Source organism: Uloborus diversus, chromosome 1 (genome assembly GCF_026930045.1).
Source record: "Uloborus diversus isolate 005 chromosome 1, Udiv.v.3.1, whole genome shotgun sequence".
Lineage (NCBI taxonomy): Eukaryota > Metazoa > Arthropoda > Arachnida > Araneae > Uloboridae > Uloborus > Uloborus diversus.
The window spans coordinates 151,999,503-152,018,669 of record NC_072731.1 but is presented as its reverse complement, the minus strand read 5'-3'; the positions used below and the strand labels follow the sequence as shown (position 1 = coordinate 152,018,669).

The 19,167-nt window shown below is 34.6% G+C and overlaps 1 protein-coding gene across 3 annotated transcripts in view; it reads left to right on the top strand.

Moving 5' to 3' along the window:
* Positions 1 to 8,487: 8,487 nt before the first annotated feature.
* The window catches only part of LOC129232909 (serine/threonine-protein kinase haspin-like), a 48,729-nt gene continuing 38,049 nt past the window's right edge, over positions 8,488 to 19,167 (top strand). For 2 of the 3 annotated variants that reach the window (XM_054867015.1, XM_054867029.1), the window contains exons 1-4: positions 8,488 to 8,539; positions 9,780 to 9,907; positions 15,005 to 15,181; positions 16,427 to 16,489. In XM_054867015.1, coding sequence (XP_054722990.1) covers positions 8,525 to 8,539; positions 9,780 to 9,907; positions 15,005 to 15,181; positions 16,427 to 16,489 — 383 coding nt within the window. In that variant the 5' untranslated portion in view covers positions 8,488 to 8,524. The remainder of the gene's footprint in view (positions 8,540 to 9,779; positions 9,908 to 15,004; positions 15,182 to 16,426; positions 16,490 to 19,167) is intronic. The other variant, XM_054867021.1, reaches the window with a different exon arrangement.

Genomic DNA, 19,167 nt, shown 5'->3' with positions numbered 1-19,167 from the left:
TGCTTGACTAATAGATCAGCCTTCTTTATGCGTGCATTCCATGGTGAAATAAAAGTAAGACTATTAAAAAGGCTAATAAGCCAAGAAGACAGCAATAGAAGCATTTGGGGGCACATCTTTTGAGAGAAATCTAAAAGGTGGACTTTGCAGCCTCGAAAACTGTTGGCAGCTCATTTGGAACTGGGGCAACAAGCAAAACTGCCATTTTCATCGAAATTGTGAGTATGAAACTAAAATTAGAGAAAATGAAAAGTTTTTATTCCCTGCTAATACGGAAAAGTTAGTCTCGAGGCGGGTGCTTACGAATTTGTAAATATTCGGAGTGTTAAAGCTTATCTTTAGGAGTCTGCAAATTTTAGCAAGAGCAACAATATTCTCTCATAAACAATTAAAACGTGGCTTTTGCAATCCTAATAATGCATTACATTCTTGAGCTGACAACTAATTTACATCTCAAAACTGCTGGTTGGTTGCAACAATTCGCAAAAAATAACAAAGCTGATAACTTTTCAACAATAGCTTTCATTTATCATTGGGCATAATTTTCAGTAACTGAACTTTGCCACTCCATCATCCCATCTTTTGCGCAGTATTTTATATTTCAATTCTTTGCAGAGTGAAAAATGAATCAACTAGAAGCGAAGAAAATCTCAAAACTAATAGCCACCATCAGTAAACATCTTGGAACTCCAATGGGTAATGAATTTGAGCCTTTGAATGTTAAAAATATAAACCGATTATATGAGACATTTTCGCCGGAATAATTTGAGCAGGAGATAAAAACTGGTAACCTAGCTAGACACTGCTTTCAGTTTTCTACGTCGACAATCCCGATAGCAATCGAGATTTGACAACTTTATCAGTCCATTGTGACCCATGTATATTTGAAAATGTCCATTTTTTAATATATAATTTCTTTTTATTATTTTCGTTACATCAAGTATGCTACATTTTACATTTATTTTAGAAAAAAATTGAACTGTTGACTTGTTATATTTGTTCCATTAAATTTTCCCAAAAGTGTATACCGGGAAGTGGGAGGTTTAAATGACGTGTTAGGTTGTTAGTAGTAGAACTGCATAAGGGCAAAAATATCTTTGCTATCAACTAATGCTTAAAAGTAATCACAGGTACGGATGAAGGAACAAAAAAATACTAACTACCTATGAATTTCCAAAGGGGTACTTTCCTCCTAAAGTACTCTTAAAGAAGTCTTCCCCCCCCCTGACAATAATTGATTTTATTTCTTACTAGACATTCTCCCAACATATTCAATGTATGGCAGAAGTCTATTCAGATCAGTATTCCCAAAATTCTCAGGAGGCGCACTTACCCGAACTCGCCTAATCTTATTCTCTGCAGCTTCATATACATGTAAAACATTTGGTGGTTCTTATGCTGGTTTATTTTCTTTTACGGATTTCCATCACTCAACGTTGATTTCATAGAGAACCGTCAAATGCTCTGTCCTTGCAAATGCGGGATGATCTGTATTTGTTTTTACGTACATATGAATAAAACAGCACGAAATATAAACTGGTAGCAATGACAAACAATTAATTTTAAAAAAATAGTATAAATACAAATATGCATAATATATAGCCAATGTTACTCAGTAAGAATACACCTTTCATGTAGTGGAGGAATTTTTCAAATAGTTGCAATGGTTCAGGAGATTAACTCGAACACATAAACATTCAAAAACCCGCTCTCTCTCTTTATAATATTATAGAAGATAGATAAGATATAAATATAGATAACAATGAAGGAATAAAAAGAGAACTACAGGGTGACAAGAAATAACTAAGACACACATAAGATAAATAAATACCTTTGTGCTGAACAGTAAAGTAAGACAAACAACGTTAGAAGATGCACAAATTTGCCAATGACAACAGATGCGTGTTTCGGCGTTACAGGGAACGCCTTTTTCAATGCAAAAAATAATGAGCTTATGGATGAAAAGACATCCGACAAAAGCCAAGAGAGAGAGAGAGTCAACAATTTTGTTTGAGCGTGTGATGCTTTCGCATCTTTACCCAGATTCACTGAATAAAAGAGTGGGATGGGAAAGGAATGGTGATCTGAATCGGCCTCCAACCATTAGGTGGTTGGGTAGAAGCTCAGACAAGCATGCAGCTTAAAAGATAAACACAGCGGATTAGCCAAACACCAATGACAAAGTTATAAACCAACCAGGAACCAATAGGAATGCAAGCAAAGGCCAAGAGCTTTCTCTTAGGTACGAAACCCAGAAAGAAAGAATTCAATTGGACAAAGATTAAGCCGAAGCTTAAACAAAAAGAAAAGAAAATGTCAGTAACCGTGAACCGCAAGAAAGGAAAAGCTGAATGGAAAACCATGAAATAAAATAAACAGAAACAGAAAATATTCGAAAAAAAGATAAACAGCAGAAAATTGGGGGGGGGGGATGATATACATCTTTCGGTTTCTAATTCCATTCCCGACTTTAACATTAATGCAGAAATTCTTGGTCTAGAACCCTTCGTTCCTCTGATAAACATCAAATTGTTTTGAAAAAGAAATTAGCTATGCTTTGTAAATCTTCTCATGTCGTTACTCCTGATAATTTACCTGTTGTTAATAAGAATGTTGTTGTTAATCTTTCTAGCGTTCCATTAAACAATTCTCAAATTGAGGCTCTAAAATGTAATGATAATTTTGCTGTGAGTGTTAATCCTTCTTTTTCAAAGCTTATTGCTCCTGTTGAGAAAGCTTTTAAATTTAGTGCCTTAACTTCCTCTCAAAAAGATTCGATTCGGCATCTTATAGCTTCTAATATTGACTTTAACTCGAAAATTTCTAAACCTGTATTTGCTAATACTGTTAGCCGTTCTGTTAAAGACTTAGTTTCGAATTCTGATCTGGTTGTTACCAAAGCTGACAAGGGTAGCCAAATTGTTGTTCTTGACAAATCATCTTATGTTGATAAAACTAATGACTTGATTTCTTCTGGGCCATATGTCGAAATTTCTAAAGATCCTGGGGTGATAAAGAGTTAAAAACTATTTCATCTGCTGTCAAGTCTGTTAAGTCTATTCCTTCAAATGTTAAACGCTCTGTTGTTCCATCTATTGCTAATTGTGCTAGATTTTATGCTTTACCTAAGGTACATAAAGCTGGTATTCCTTTCAGGCCGATTGTTTCCAATATTGGTACGGCTTCGTACAAACTTGCAAAATATTTAATCTCTGTGTTTTCTCCTCTTAGGAGTCACAATTTATTTTATACATATAAAATCTGAGTATCTATCTATCTATCTATCTATCTATGTCCAAGCTTCTTCTCCCGAACGGCAGTGAACTGACCATCGAACCAGGTATCGATGGATTCGTAATCCTCCCGTCTTCATGTTTGGCTATTTAACATAATTCTCCGATAATAATTAGCGGAGATATCAATTAAAAACTTTTAATTATGACTCTTAGATTTCAAAATCAAATCACTATTTTTCGAAGGCTTTCCTCCATTCAAATTATTATTCAGTGCTTCAACTCAACTTTCCGGATGAACGCTTTTATTAAAATTTACAGCGTGAAGAAAATCATTGAAAAGAAACATCTGTTGCAATTTTTTTTCTCGAATATAAAGAAATAAAATTAGGCTTTTGTTTTAAGGCTTTTCCTGCAATCAGGGTGTTTAAGTTGTTTACTTTTCGATTATTTTGCCGTAATCTTCAGCAAAATTTTGCTGTTTTTTTTTTTGTTTTTTTTTTTTTTGTTCAAACCTGATTGTTAAATACGCGTCACATGACATAACTTTCATTTTCGAGGAGAACCGTGCACGTCGTAAAGTAAATGAGTGATTTACAAGTTATTTGAGTTCTTTGAGGGTTTGTACCTGGAAAACGGATTGATGTAATTCTTGTACGACCATGTGGATAGAATCCATCCAAATATTTATCTGAGTGGTATGTTGCATTAATAAACACCCGGGCAACGCCGGGTAGTAGACTATTTTATGTAAAAAGCGGATTGTTATTGTGCATAAATATTTCCGATATAGTCTATCAGATGTAATTCAGTTTAACGTGAGTAAAGATTATAGTTGATAATGCATATATTTTCCCCTTTTGTGCTGACTGAAAATGTACTCATAACTTGTATCATTGATAACGATTATTAACGTTGATGAGGTGTTTTGGCAAAAATATGTTTTACTGGTGTTTTGCAAACCTTGCTTTACGCGCATTTATTTATTCCTTAACGCGTTAGAAACTAGTGCCAGTGTACTACAAAAGCATCAACTGGACTGCTCTTACATTTTTTAGGTAGCCCGTGCAACGCCGGGCACGCAGCTAGTTTACTATTAAAAATTCTGTTGAGTTTGTTGAAAAAATTCATAATTTCGTTCCAAATAATTCTTATATGGCTTCTTTTGATGTTAACTATTTATTTACGAACGTTCCCGTCGAGGGTTCATTGTTATGCCTTCGTAGAAGACTTTCTGAATTTTATTTCACCAATACGGAAATTGAGGATTTAATTTTCCTTACCCGTACTTGTCTTAAGCAATGTTCTTTTGTTTTTAATGGGAAATTCTATATTATGTTAGATGGTCTGGCTATGGGAAACCCACTTAGCCCCATTCTTAGTGATATTTACATGCATTATTTTGAGGTTAAGCTGTTCCAAAAACTGCAGTTTCAATTTTATGTTCGGTATGTTGATGATTGTTTTGTTCTAATGAACCAGAATCAGTTTGAGAGTGATGAGGTTTTATCTAGTTTAAACTCCATTGATCCTCATATTCAGTTTTCTTGTGAGAAAGAACGGCATAATTGCACTTCATTTCTTGATGTACTTGTTTCTCGTACTGAAATTGGTTTTGAAACTACTGTTTATCGCAAACCTTTTGCTGTTTCTTTATCTCCTCATAGATTATCGTCTCATCCTCCAAATCAAAAATATTCTGCTTTCAATTCTTTTGTTTATCGCGCAATTAATATTTGTTCTTCGTCGGAACTTCTTAAAGTGGAACTTAATTATCTTAAAGCTATGGCAATTGATAGAGACTATCCGCCAACTTTGATTGATTCCATTTATAAAAAACTTTCAAATAAATCCCAAATTAATGTTCTTAACCGAACCTTCATCAAAAAAAATTTGGTTGTTTTCCATTCTTTCCATCTGTAAGCTATCAGGTTGCTAAGATTCTAAAACGTTTCCAATTCCAGGTGGTGTTCTCTCCTATTAATAAACTTTCATTCTCTTCTCTTAAAGATCCTATTCACCCTCTTAATTGTTGTGGAATTTATAGAATTAATTGTAGTTGTAAACTTGCCTATATTGGACAGACTCGGCGTGCTTTAAAAATTCGCTTGAAAGAGCATCAAAATTATGTGAAAAAACAACAATTAAATAAGTCTAGTATTGCTCAACATTGTTGGGATTCAAATCACTCTTTTGATTTTAACTCTTATCAGATTATCCAAAAATGCCCCAATTCATCAGATCTTGACTTTTGGGAATCCTTTAATATTTTGAGGAACAGTTCTAACTTAATTAACGATCTTAGTGCAGTTCCATATTTTTCCAACATTTGGCTCCCATATCTTTAATACTGTCCTTTCCCTATTCCCCCCCCCCCCCCCCCCCCCCGCTTTTTCCCCATTCATTTTTATCTATCTTCCTTTGTTTATTTTTATCTTTTTGTCTTGTTGACATCCCCCCCCCCAATTTTCTGCTGTTTATCTTTTTTTCGAATATTTTTTGTTTCTGTTTATTTTATTTCATGGTTTTCCATTCAGCTTTTCCTTTCTTGCGGTTCACGGTTACTGACATTTTCTTTTCTTTTTGTTTAAGCTTCGGCTTAATCTTTGTCCAATTGAATTCTTTCTTTCTGGGTTTCGTACCTAAGAGAAAGCTCTTGGCCTTTGCTTGCATTCCTATTGGTTCCTGATTGGTTTATAATTTTGTCATTGGTGTTTGGCTAATCCGCTGTTTTTATCTTTTAAGCTGCATGCTTATCTGCTCTTGGCTTTTGTCGGAAGTCTTTTCATCCATAAGCTCATTATTTTTTGCATTGAAAAAGGCGTTCCCTGTAACGCCGAAACACGTGTCTGATGTCATTGGCAAATTTGTGCATCTTCTAACGTTGTTTGTCTTACTTTACTAAGACACACATAATCCATACTATTATTATAAAGAGGAAAGATTTGTTTGTGTGTTTGTATCGTATAGGCTCTAAAATTACTGGACCGATTTTAACCATTTTTTCACCATTAGAAAGCTTCATTATCAGGAATTATAATAGGGTATAATTTATTTCAAAAACAATTAGTTTAACAACGTTATATAATGTTTTATGTGATTTTTAGTGCTTTTTACCCAACAGACCCCGAACCAATTGTGCCAGATAAAAAAAATTTGTACTAAAATGTAGGAAATTTTATTTTAACTATGATGAAAAAAACAATTTTGTAGATAGAGCGATTTTTGTATTTTTTATAAAATTTTGAAAAATCTTTATTTGCATTTTTTCATGTGTTTAATTTTGTAATTTGTTTTAATTTTAAATAGTTGTTTGGCAACAATTGTATTGATTTTTCTGAAGTACAACACATTAAAGGTTTGTTTAAGAGATTAATAATTACTTTTATTATGAGCCTACTTTTTTTTTTGTTGTAATTTGGCAACTTTTGTGTTTATTTTGTAAATTTGTGTTTATTTTGTAACTGTGCGTAAAAGAGGAAGATCTCAGCTTATGAAATATTTTTCCATGGCGAGGAGAGCCAAAATACGTCGTCTTACAAACGTCTTTAGCTAACACAAATAAATTCGACGGTTTTCCTACACATGAATATGCAACATATATAGTTGCCCACGAGAAAAACAAGGATTTTTCAAATCTAAACACTTAATGGACATTGTTTGGACTTGAGACTAATTTCATAGTTATGGCGAAAGCTAAATTAATGGGAAACTGTAACCTCCTGAAGGGTGTCGTAGATTCTAACGGTATCATTGGATTACCGTGCCAATAGGACCACTTTTCCTTTGAAAACTCTTAATAATGTAATTATGTTACATGATATAATAATACTTACACGTATTTGTTTTAAAAGTTTTGAACAATGAAGCACTAATAATTGAAAAGCAGAAATAATTTCACTGTATCGCGTTTATTACAGAATACCTGTTTAAACATTCCCATCTTTGTTCGTGAATGATAATTTCATTGTATTAAGGGGTTACAGAAGTATAACTTCCGTCATGGAGGTCATCATGTTCTTTTACAACTAGCATCTATGTTTAAAAAAAAAAAAATGGTCCCGATGACTGGTGTTCTCCTACCTCTTAAATAATTTACTACAATGAAATACAACAAAAACCTTAGCCACAGCAACGCGTGGCAGGGTCAGTTAGTACGTTATAATTTTAATGCTAATGAAAACATTTAGACGAAACTTCAAAATTAATATGAATAGTAAATTATTTCGACTACTATATTTACAAATTTTCAAAGTGCATGACTATCTGTAGCTTTAATACAGAGCTTTAAACGTGTCACAAAATTTTCGGTTACGGGCCGCAACTCACTTACTAATATGTAATCCCATTCCATGCATAAGGCTTTCTTTAGGATGCCAAAGTTGTATTGGGTTAAGCACGCATCCTTGTCTCCAAGACCTTCTTGAATTGTTGAACGGCGTCAACGAACCCAGTCTAGTGGTTTGGGGTGGGATATGTGCTAGTGGGTTGTGCCCTAGTTTTTGTTGATCAAGGGATTAAGATTAATCAAAAAACATATCGTAAGCTCATTTTGGAAGTTTTTGTCTAACCTTGATCCAAAAGTTCTTTGGAAACAAAAAATGGACGTTCCAACAGGATTCTGTACCTGCAAGCAGAGCTAAAGACACTTAAGATTGGTGCAAGGCACATTTTTTGTCTTCATTCAGCTCATGAATGGCCGCCGTATTCAACAGATTTGAACCCGATTTATTATTCTGTTTGGTTCATCGCGGAGACAAGGGTGCGTGCTAAATCTCATAAAATTTTGGAATCCCTAAAGAAATTCTTGCTCAAAGCATGAGATAAATTATCAGTAAGTGAGTTTCGACCTGGAGCGAAAAATTTTGTGACACGTTTGAAGTTCTGTATTAAGGCTTAAGGTAGCCACTTTGAAAATTTGTAAATATATTAGACGAAATAATGTATTCATATTAGTTTTGAAGTTTGGTCGTAATATTTTCATTAGCATTAAAGTTATGATGTAGTATTATGCGTGCACAAGTTATTTCTTATTACCCAAAAGAACATTGAAAATATGACAAATTCAATGTTTGCTAAATCCTGCTCTGTCTCTCTGAATAGAAACCGAAGACGTCTTAAGACGCTGCCTGAAAAATCCGAAGAACCAGCAAACGCGTGAATTAATTAAACAGTTGAAAACATCAACGCCTTTCTTGGCACGCTCCCGAATTCAGTCTTCACCCAGACACAAGATATTTTGGCAAATCGTAGAGGATAGCTTTTTGAAAGCAATAGAAGTATTGTCCGGAATGAAGAGCGTCAGAGTGAGTTCGCATTTTATTAAACATTTTTTTTTTCTTTCTTTTCAGAGATCGGGTGTAACATTCAATACTTAATTGGAAATACTAGAATGCATCCTATTGAACATTAAACAGAAGGGGAGGGGGGACATAAAGGGATATAAGCACTTAAACTTTCGTTTTTACTCACAATTTCAAAGCGTTGTAGTTCAAAAGGAGATGGAAATAATGCCGAAAAAAGTTGTATTATTAAACGAGAGAAAGACATAAAACTTCTAGAGTTTTGAAAAAAAATTGCCAAAATAAACACATAAAGTTTAAGCGATGAACCAAAGGAATCAACTGAAAATAAATTTTGAGTAATATAAAAAACATAAATAACAAATCAAAGACATAAGAACGAACACATAAACAGAGAAAAAAAAACAATCTCTTGAAGGAAGGGGAACAATTTGGGATGAGATGTGTCCTTTACTAGTTCCTCCAAAGATGGACAAAACTGAATGAAAAATTTGAAACGAATATGATTGATAATTGGACAAGACAGATTGATGAACCGCGGCAATTGTTCTGAAATGCCGACGTCCTAAATGTTTCCTTAAAGGACCGCGGAGATGGAAATCACTTGGTGAAAGGTCGGGATTGTAAGGACTTTGATCAAATACCCTCCCACCGAAAACGGTGTAACAAACCGCGCCTAGCTGTGGCCGTATGCGGTCGGGCATAGTCACGTGCAACAACGAAACGCCTTTAGGGAGCAGTTCTGGTAATTTAAGGCGAATTTGCCTCTCATAATTGACCCAGCGTTGCACAATAATGGCCATACAGTTGACTGAGTTTCCATCCACACAGCGACCTTTTAATAACTGACACATCGTCCTGTAGAAGGAAAGCCAGCTCTATCCACCGACATCGTTTGAAAGCTTGGATCATCTTCTTTATCTTCAGAGTAATTTTTATTCTTTCAGAGAATCCGAACACCCGTCAGATCTCTTTCCACCTTACCTGTTTGATACATCTTCTTAGTTGTCTCCAATAATTGTTTTCCATTAACCTCTGCCTTGTGTCCATTCAGATCTTCTATTTGTGACTTTCCCTTGACGTTTCGGGTTATGGGTTCCTAAGATATTCTCATTCCTTCAGATGTTATCTACTAGTTGTGAAATACTTTACCGGTGAAAGTTTTTTTTTTTTTTTTTTGTGAAACATCTTGTATGCTGAGGATGCTAGATTTCTCTTTGAAGTAGAATTTTTCCCTCAATAGCTTTCTCGCAGAAATCCTGTTGTTCCTCGAAAGCTTAAAAAGAATGACAAAAGAGAAAATGTCAGCAGCGTTCTGAGACTTGCAGATCTGCAGTGTCCCGTTCCATTTTGGTTTGCTGCTCCGGAACTGTAAGTACTTTTTTTTTTTTCGTTTTTGAATTTATATTTAACTGCCAAAAATGTCAGGCGTTGCCTGGGTCAGTAATAATCGTGAGAAACAATCGCTACTTTCTTTCGTTTTCTGTTTTAACTAAAAGAACTCAAAACACACCGCTTTGACGTGATTAAAAATCAAGCTTCTTCCTTACCCATAAAAGTAAAATAGCAATAAGTATAAAGAACGAACGAGCATTCATTTAGAAATGAAAGCACGAATTGAAGCATATAAAAATTTGCAGAATTTCCAAAATATGAACAAACAAAAACAAAAATCACTAAAAAAAATCGTGCGCTTTATTTAAATAGTACACGCACAAAAAAAGAAGAAAAAAAAAAGCTCTCTACTATATTCCCCTAAGTGTGCAAAAAGTAGAGTTTCCAAATGTTTAAATGACTTTAAACTCATGTTTGCTCCAGAGAAGCCTTGATTCAAAATTTTCATTATGATTACTTTTAATATTGCTGTTGTAAGGCAACGACTTTTCGTAAAAATGGGTTTTATATTTAATCATTTAATGGGGAAATTACATGACATTTACTGTTTCTCCCCCCATCAAAACATTTTTAAACTAAGTCTTTTAGGAATAAATTATAGCCTAAGTTGCTCCCTGATAATGTAGCTATCTATTGTGAAAAAATGGTTAAAATCGGTCCAGTAGTTTTGAAAATTACCCAGGACATACATACATACACACAGAAGTAGCCATTTATTATAAAGATGAGGATACAATTCCTAAGAAAGCAATAAATGTCATGCTTGCTCCAGAGAAGCCTTGATTCAAAATTTTCATTATGATTAGTACTTTTAATATTGCTGTTGTATAAGGCAACGAATTTTCGTAACAATGGGTCTTATATTTAATCACTTAATGGGGAAATTACATGACATTTACTGTTTTCCATCATAACCAGTAGCGTAACTTTAAACTTTCGGTCCCCCCACAAAATCCAAATCTAAACCCCCCTACTAAAAATGTATTAATCTATATTTTTAGTAATTTGTTTTAGTTTTTCGGCGCCACAATTTTTTTCAAGCACTATATAAAAATAAATGTACAGAAAGATTGAGTGAAAAATAATTATTTCCATAAAAATAGGGGATTGGGGTGGAGTTTCTAAAATTGTTCAGAAGTGTCCTAGCTTAAAAAACGGAATTTTAGACCATTTGGTAGAAGGAAGATTCAGGATCTTTCGTAGCTAATGTTTTGGAATTGAAGTCTTATATTAAAGTTCCAAAAACGTAAGTTTAGACGATCTTTGTTGATATTAATAAAAGGGAAGAAAGGATGGTTCGAGGGAGGGAACACAATAAAATTTTATGACATGGAATTCCTAAAAACACAATTGTAAGCCACCTTTGATGACTTTTGGAGAAGAGATTGAATCCAGAAATTTTTCGAAATTGAAGTTCCAAAAACACAATTTTGGGCGAACTTTGGTAATAATTAAAAGATGGAAAGTTTTGGGGACCTTTCCTTTGTAAGTTTTTTGAAATTGAAGTTTTAAAAGTGCGATTATAATCCATCCTTAAATTGCTTTTTTGGAACTTCAATTTCGAAATTTCTGGGATAAAGCTCGATCTTTTTCCCTAACTTCATCAAAAGTGTTCAACAAATGCATTTTTAGGTTTTCATATAAGGGGAAGGTGGTCAAAAATGAGACTTCCGGAATTTTTTTGATACTGTTCACAAAGCACAATTTTTTTGATGATATTATATTTCATGTTTGGAAAATTTTCAAGTAACAGATAAGAAAAATAAATCAAAAAAATTTACTTACGTTTTTACAGAGAGTTATTGTAAGACGAATCTTTGAAAAACCGAATATGCTCTAAAATTTTTATCGCTCCAAGTTCATTGTATTTAAGCTATTAGATATGCTTGCTACCTTTTAGTATTTATGTTTGTTCCATCAAAGTTTTTAATTTTTTAACCGAGAAGAGGTATTACCGTTGACTTTTGATGCATTCAAGATTAATCCTAAGAATGCGAAGAATTTTTGCTTGTGGTTCATTTAATCTGAAATGCAGTAAATACTTGTATAATTCCTCTTGGGAAGGGAGTCGAAATCAATTGCTCAAGCATGGGAAATTTTTTAAAAGTTCCCGGAATCACAAAGAATAAACACTGAATACTATTTCGGCATTTACCGCAAAAACAGTCAATAAACTTTCTGTTAGAGCAACTGAAATCCCCCGCCAATGCTAATCCCTAAGGTGCATTCTAAAAGAGCAGGAAGAAAGGGAAAAGATGAAAGAGGCGGTGCCGCATCCTAGAAGAGCACTTCTCCGAAGAAACTGCTGTCCGAATCAAATCGGACGGTGGGATTCAAAAAAAAAAAAAAAAATCGGTACCAATCTCTTCCATATGGTTATTTTACAATAAGATAATTCAAGTTGAAATATATACTTTAAATAAGGTTTACTGTTGTATTTAATTTCAGGGCGTCTGACGTGCTTTAGAACAAGAAAAAAAGAAAACAAAATTCCTAAGTGTGATGATTTTAAGAGGGCAAAAAGTACTCTTCGGTGACTTTTGGTGCATTGTGACATACTTCAAAAAGACCAATAACACAGAACGATATCTTCATTCGTCGGCCCTTTTATCTTAACGTTTGGTAACTTAGTTCCCATTCTGAGTCCGCGGCTGGCTATAAGTTATTCGAGCGTGAAATATTTTATTTAAGTGATTCTTTTAAGTGATTACAAAAGATTAGAGCTTAGGACTAAACCCACATTTCCCTAAAGATCATTTACACGTGAATAAGCGCTCTGGGAGGTCTTATTCAACTCAGTTCTTCGGAACGCCTTCCACTAACCAACCCTTACTCATAATTTTTTTACCAGAAAGTAATTGAAATAAGAGAGGGGTTCAAAAGCAAGCTTTACCACTGCTATGTTTCAGAGCATTTGATATACTTCAAAAAAAAAAAAAAAAAATGCTTGAAATTGAGTCATTAATTTTTCTAAAACAAGCTTTGTTAAATTTTAGATACTTTTATAGGATTTATTGCAAATTGATATTGATAAGAAACCACATAGTTTATATCTATTTTTAAATTATCATAAGGACATAATTAATGCATTTTAGTAGTTTATATAGGCGGTTCAGTCTAACCCACTTATAACGAGCGCGAAGGGACCAATGGGATTACGTGAGAAGTTTTGGTCGACCGATTAACGATGAATGTATGTGAAATTCTGCAAAACTTTTGAAATAAACATTTAACAGCAGGAATCCAATAATTGTTTACGTAGATCGGGGCTGTTTCCCGGCCAAGGCAAACTGCTGACCCCATGCTCATTTTTCCATTTATGAACCTGCGTGTGAGTTAAGAGAAAAAAAAATACTTTACCCCATGTCAATTAAAGTCTAATAATGGCAGGATAAAGGTTTTTAAATTGTTACTTACCAGTTTTGCTCTATGGCACGGAGCAGAATCATCCTGGAAAATGACGTTTGGAACTGAAATAAAGTGATCCCGGATAATATAGGAAGCAATTTCTCCTCCAAAATGCCAATATACACCTAAGCGTTTACTGTTCCTTGCACTAAATGAAGCCGACCAACTCCTTGATCAGAAAAACATCCCCAAATCATCTGGGATACGGGATGCTTGACTGTGTGTTGAATGAAGTCGGGATGATTTTCCTCTCCTTTGCGGCGTGGATGATGCAATTTTTTTTTACCGCCACTGTATTTTTGTTCTAAAAAATCACATACGAAAATGTACTAAGAGTACATTTTTCTTTCATCTCTCAAAAATGTCGCTAAACTGGGAAAATATGGCACTCGTTCTTCTTCTTTCCCTACATATTTTAAGGAATGAACTTGTTTTTTCAAATGATTGACCAGGGTCATTTGTTCGCGGTCGGATTATACTGTATTTAATTTTTCTTTAACCCTTTTAGGTAAGGCTCCTATATATTTATATAGAGGTTCTATTTTAGGTCATTTTCATCAGCCCTGACAACTCCAGCTTTTCCGAGTTTTCCCGGTGAGTGGCAACCCCGATCGCTCCCAGTCTGCTAAAAAGCGAGGTGTCATACGCAGTCCTATTTGAAAGGGGGGGGGGACTTTTCAAAATCAATCATCAGCTACGGAGAAATTAAGGATTCATTTTAACTCAACAAATCTCTACATAGTATAAAATGAAGTCTCCAAAAAGCGTCTGTGTGTTTGAACTCGCAAAACTCGAGAACTACCCGGTCGATTTCGCTGAAATTTTCACAGTTTGTTCCTTTAAGTCCTTAAAAGGTTTGCAGACCAGTTCAAAAAAAATTCGATGAATAAATCCTTTTTTATTCCAATTTTGGCTCAATTTTCACATACATTCCCAAATATGGAGGTGAAAAATTACTCGCATATATTAATATTATATATCGTTGGAAAGGGTAGAATTTTCCGCGTTCTACGTAATTTGTTTCAACACTCTAACTTAAATAATGCGGGAGTTATTTGCGTTTTTAGCTCGAACTTTTTTAGGCTTAGTTGAAATTTAGACACTACTTTCTTCATTAAATCCATCAGTAAAAAGTGAAGGATTTGTCCCACAGTTTTCGTTTTGACTCCATTTGAAAGAGCTGTTTTTTTTTACTCCAGATCTAACTCGACCTAAGGTCGAAAGTTTAACCCTCTATCTTCATTAGAAAAAAAGTTACAAGCGAATTAAATGAAGTTCAAAAGTCTGTTCTCTTTTCAAGTTTTTAACCATTTTATTTTGCGTCTCCACGGTAACGCTTTTTGAATCCATTGTATATTTCCATCATTTTCATTTTCAATTCTTAAACTTATTTTATTTTGTGTTTCCATGGTTACGCTTTTTAAATCCATCTATCTCATTTTGTTTAAATTTCTTAAAAGTATTTTAATATCTGTCGTCATTTTTGGAGGGGAAATTTTGCATGATGGTTTTTTTTCTTTTATTTATGCCTAATTGTTGAATATACGTCACCTGACGAAATCTTTGTTTTCAAAGTAGACCGGGCAAAGCCGGGCAACGCAGCTAGTTACAAATAAAACATTTCACATAATTATAACTCACTCAGCTACATTTCTAACGCCGTAGGTTTCAAAATACGACAGTGAAGCTGGCTGAAGGAAGTTTCGGTGAAGTTTATAAAGTGTGGAAAGTAAATGGGGAAAAACGAATTTTGAAAATTGTACCTGTTGGTGACCGCAATCCCCAGACAAGAGAAGTGCAATTGACCTTTAGAGACATAATTGCTGAACTGTGTGCTTCTTTGTAAGTAACTTTTCTCAATCTAACCAGGGAGAATGTGATACAGAAAAGATTTAAATAGACAGCAACCGCGAAAGAACATATTGAGAAATTTATCTGGCGCAGAAACGTTTTGCCCTAATGCCCCCGTTATCGAGATACAAGGCCTTTATAAATAAGTCTGCCGAAATAATTTACGTGTCAAAAAACATGCTTTACTATGCTCTTTTGATTCATACTTATTTAAGTTTTTTTTTTCATCATTATACAGGGTCCATTATGAAAGTAATGAGCATAATGTTATTGTGACGCGACGATAGATGGCAGCACGGTAAAACCGGCTGGGAAATGTGGTGCGGGATATGCCCTTTCAATGCATCCAGTCGTCAGTTGCTTTCGAGCAGAGTGAGCGAAGATAAGTGCCTCCACTTGAAGTATGTTTTCAACTTTTGTAACATAACGCAATGGAGCGTTCGCTTGAACAATGATACGCCATAAAGTTTTGCGTGAGGTTTGGAAAAAATGCAACCGAAACATTCCAGATGCTGCAAGAAGCCTTCAAGGACGATTGCATTTCAAGATCACAGTCTGGGAAGTGGCACAAGGCATTCAAAGAGAGCCAGGAGGAGGTCGCCGACGAACCCCGTTATGGATGTCCCCCCCCCCCCCGGTGATCCCTCTCCACCTTATAGTCCCTACTTAGCTTCATGTGACTTCTTTTTGTTTCCGCGACTCAAGAGAGAGAGAAGAAAGGAAAACATTGGGGAACCTTGGGAAACATCCAACACCATGTTACAACGTTCCTGAGAGGCATTCCCTTGGAAGAGTTTCAGGCGTAGCAAACACGTCTCCGCAAGTGTATTGATGCAGGAGGAATGTATTTTGAAGAATATTGAACATTTGTACAAATTACGATCAATAAATATATTTTGCCAGTAAATGCTCATTACTTTCATAATGGACCCTGTACTATCGTATGGTTTCCTGGCGAGTTCGAGTTTTTTTTTTTTTTTTTTGCTTCCACTCAGCTCATTAACCTAAAAAATGTTTCAGATAATCATTGCTTTTTTGTAGCTTTTTCTTTTAAATACGCTTGGAAAGCGCAAATAAATATTAACCTTGCGTAACTGTTTATGAGTAAAGTGATCCGAAAAAGTAGATGGATAAATAAATTATCATGTTTATAAAATGCGGTTGAAAATTAACTACACACCATGCAGTAAAAGATTTGTTTTCTTGATATTTCATATTGTTTTTGTTTAATTTCAGAGAGCTTGCCAAACTATCAAGTGGTTCAAGGAACCGTTGTCCGTCTTTTCCGAATATATATCGGTAAGAGTGTAGTAAATTTGTCTCGTTTTCGTATTTTTCAACCTTCTTTTTGTGCTCTGCCATACCTAAACCTTTTTAAAATTCGTATTTTGTTTCCCCAGGTAATTATGTATACACATGATTTTTAATATCAAGAAATTGAAACAGAAGGAGACTTGAATGGTCGGTTTAAGGAAATAATCACTAGGAAATTGAGAAGATGCTAAATTTTCAAAACATTAACCATTTCAAATCAGAAAATCTTTTTTCTTACATCAGTCGATAAAAAATTTTCCGATGATCAATTGACAATGAAACGTTTTCCGGTGCCAGTAACTTCATATTTTTTCAGCGAATGAAATTTTTCGATATTTTTGTTGTAAACACTTTTTTTTTGTTCCTTGAAGTTGTTTATTTAATATAAAGTAGACCCTCAATTTACGCGGGGGTTACGTTCCCCGAAAATGCCGCGTAACTCAAAAACGCTTAAGTTAAGACTTAATATTAAAGATAAAATTGGGCCGAGGTTCCAAAGATTAAAACAAAATGAATAAAAAATCTAGAGTTAGAAAAATATATAGTGTGTTCCCGTTTAACCTGCAGGACGCAATCGTTAGTCCTAGATGCATACTTTCAATTGCAAAAATGTTCAAAATCAGATGCAGAGTTAAGATATTGGAAGTTTAAAGCGAAAAAAAAAAGAGAGTCACAAAACACAAAGTCTAGCTTTTTATAGGGGCTCAAAGTCTCCTAACTTAGGCGTAGAGAAATAATTTCCATTCAAAAATAACTCAACACGTTTGACATCGGTAGACATATTGTTAGATTATCCTCATTCTCTTATATGTAATAGCTGATGATCGAGTAACCCGCGTGCTTCACGTAACACGCGCCAAGGCATGATAATTTGATAATATATTTTGGTAATTTTTAACATGCAGGGAAAAGCTTTATCGTGACAAGGCTGAACTCGGCGGAAACAAGACTTGTTTCTTCATTATCCTAAAACGACAGTCTTACCAGTAAAACAGTCAAGTTACCGGATCCAGTTCAGCCTTGTCACAATAAAGCATTTCCCTGCATGTTAAACATTACCAAAACATATTATCAAATTATCATGCCGTGGTGCGAGTTTCATTGTTGAAACACGCGGGTTACTTGATTATCGCCTATTACTTATATGAGGATAATAAATGTGCAATAACTTTTTAGTTACGTCAGTTAGTTAATGTTTAATCACAGCTTTTATTCTAAACAATCCTTTACTTCACGGCCCAGATCTATAACTTTCGGGTTCCAGTACAAAAATATCAACAAGCGCTATACGTTTTTCTACTCGTATCTGAGATGCTTGTTTTATTTAAAGTCGATATGTAAATTGGAACAAGAATTTAAAAAAAAAAATAATTAAAAGCGTAAATTCAAAGTTTACCCTTCGAACGGGAAATATCATATTAATCCCTCACGGGTTTTACTAGATGAATCCCAGAGGTCAAACCAAGTGATTTATTTTAATTACTAGTGGTACCCGCACGGCTTTGCCCGTAATAGAAAATTTAAAGGTCTTTTGGTTCGCCTGTATATTTACAAATAATGTATGGTGAATTTTCTCGCCAATTGGCTTGTACTCATGTTACGGTTCCACGTTATGATAATTTCGTAATTTACTCGTCCATCTTATGATAGTTTTGTTCTTAAAATTGAATTAGAAAAAGAACCACATCGAATTTTCGAAAAATCGCTTCGAGGTGCACACCCCCATGCTACATACTAACTTTGTGCCAAATTTCATGAAAATCGGCCGAACGGTCTAGGCGCTATGCGCGTCACAGAGATCCGGACAGACAGAGGGACATTCAGCTTTATTACTAGTAAAGATAAAGATAAAGACTATTGTTTCAATTAAATTTAACCTAAGTTCAAGGAAATTGCCGTACGTGAGATTGCATTCTTAAGCATGACCGAGAGGTGTTTCTGATCCGAAATTTTCAAAAATCTTGTGTTGCCGTTCCCGAAAATTTAGAGCTGACAACACATTTTAACACTGAAAAATTATTTAAAAAAAATAAATTTAAAATGGTTATTTCAATGAGTTTTTGTATGCAATTTTGACTTTTTTTTCCGGGGGAGGGGGGGAGCTTCTTTATAGTTTTTAAAAATTTCAGAGTGTCTTCAGAACTTGAGTCCACTATCACCCCTGGCCATGACCCTCCTTCCTCCTATAATGAAATCCTGTATCTGCCCCTGACTGGAGTTAGAGTTACAATTTCAACTATCAAAATATCACCAAACAGGCAATGGCTTCGATAAAATGTAGAAGCAATTTTCACCCGTCATACCTTGATGATCGATTTTCTAGTATATATAATAGTGAAAAATCACTGATCGAGTAACTCTCTGACGTCACCAACAATGAAAATTGCGCCACAGCTTGCGTCGCGGTATTCTTTCATTGCTGAAGCACCAAAAATTCAGTAAGTCATTAATAAACTGATAATATTTTTAGCTAACATTAGACATGCATGGAAAAGCTTTATTTTGACAAGGCTGAACTGGATCCGGTAACTTAACTGTTTTACTGTAAGACTCATTTTAGGAGAATGAAGAAACGAAAAGGTGATCAACAATGAACCCTATCTATTGGAGTTTAGGGTTAATCCACTGGAGTTAGGGCTTAAATTTCAACTATTAAAATATCA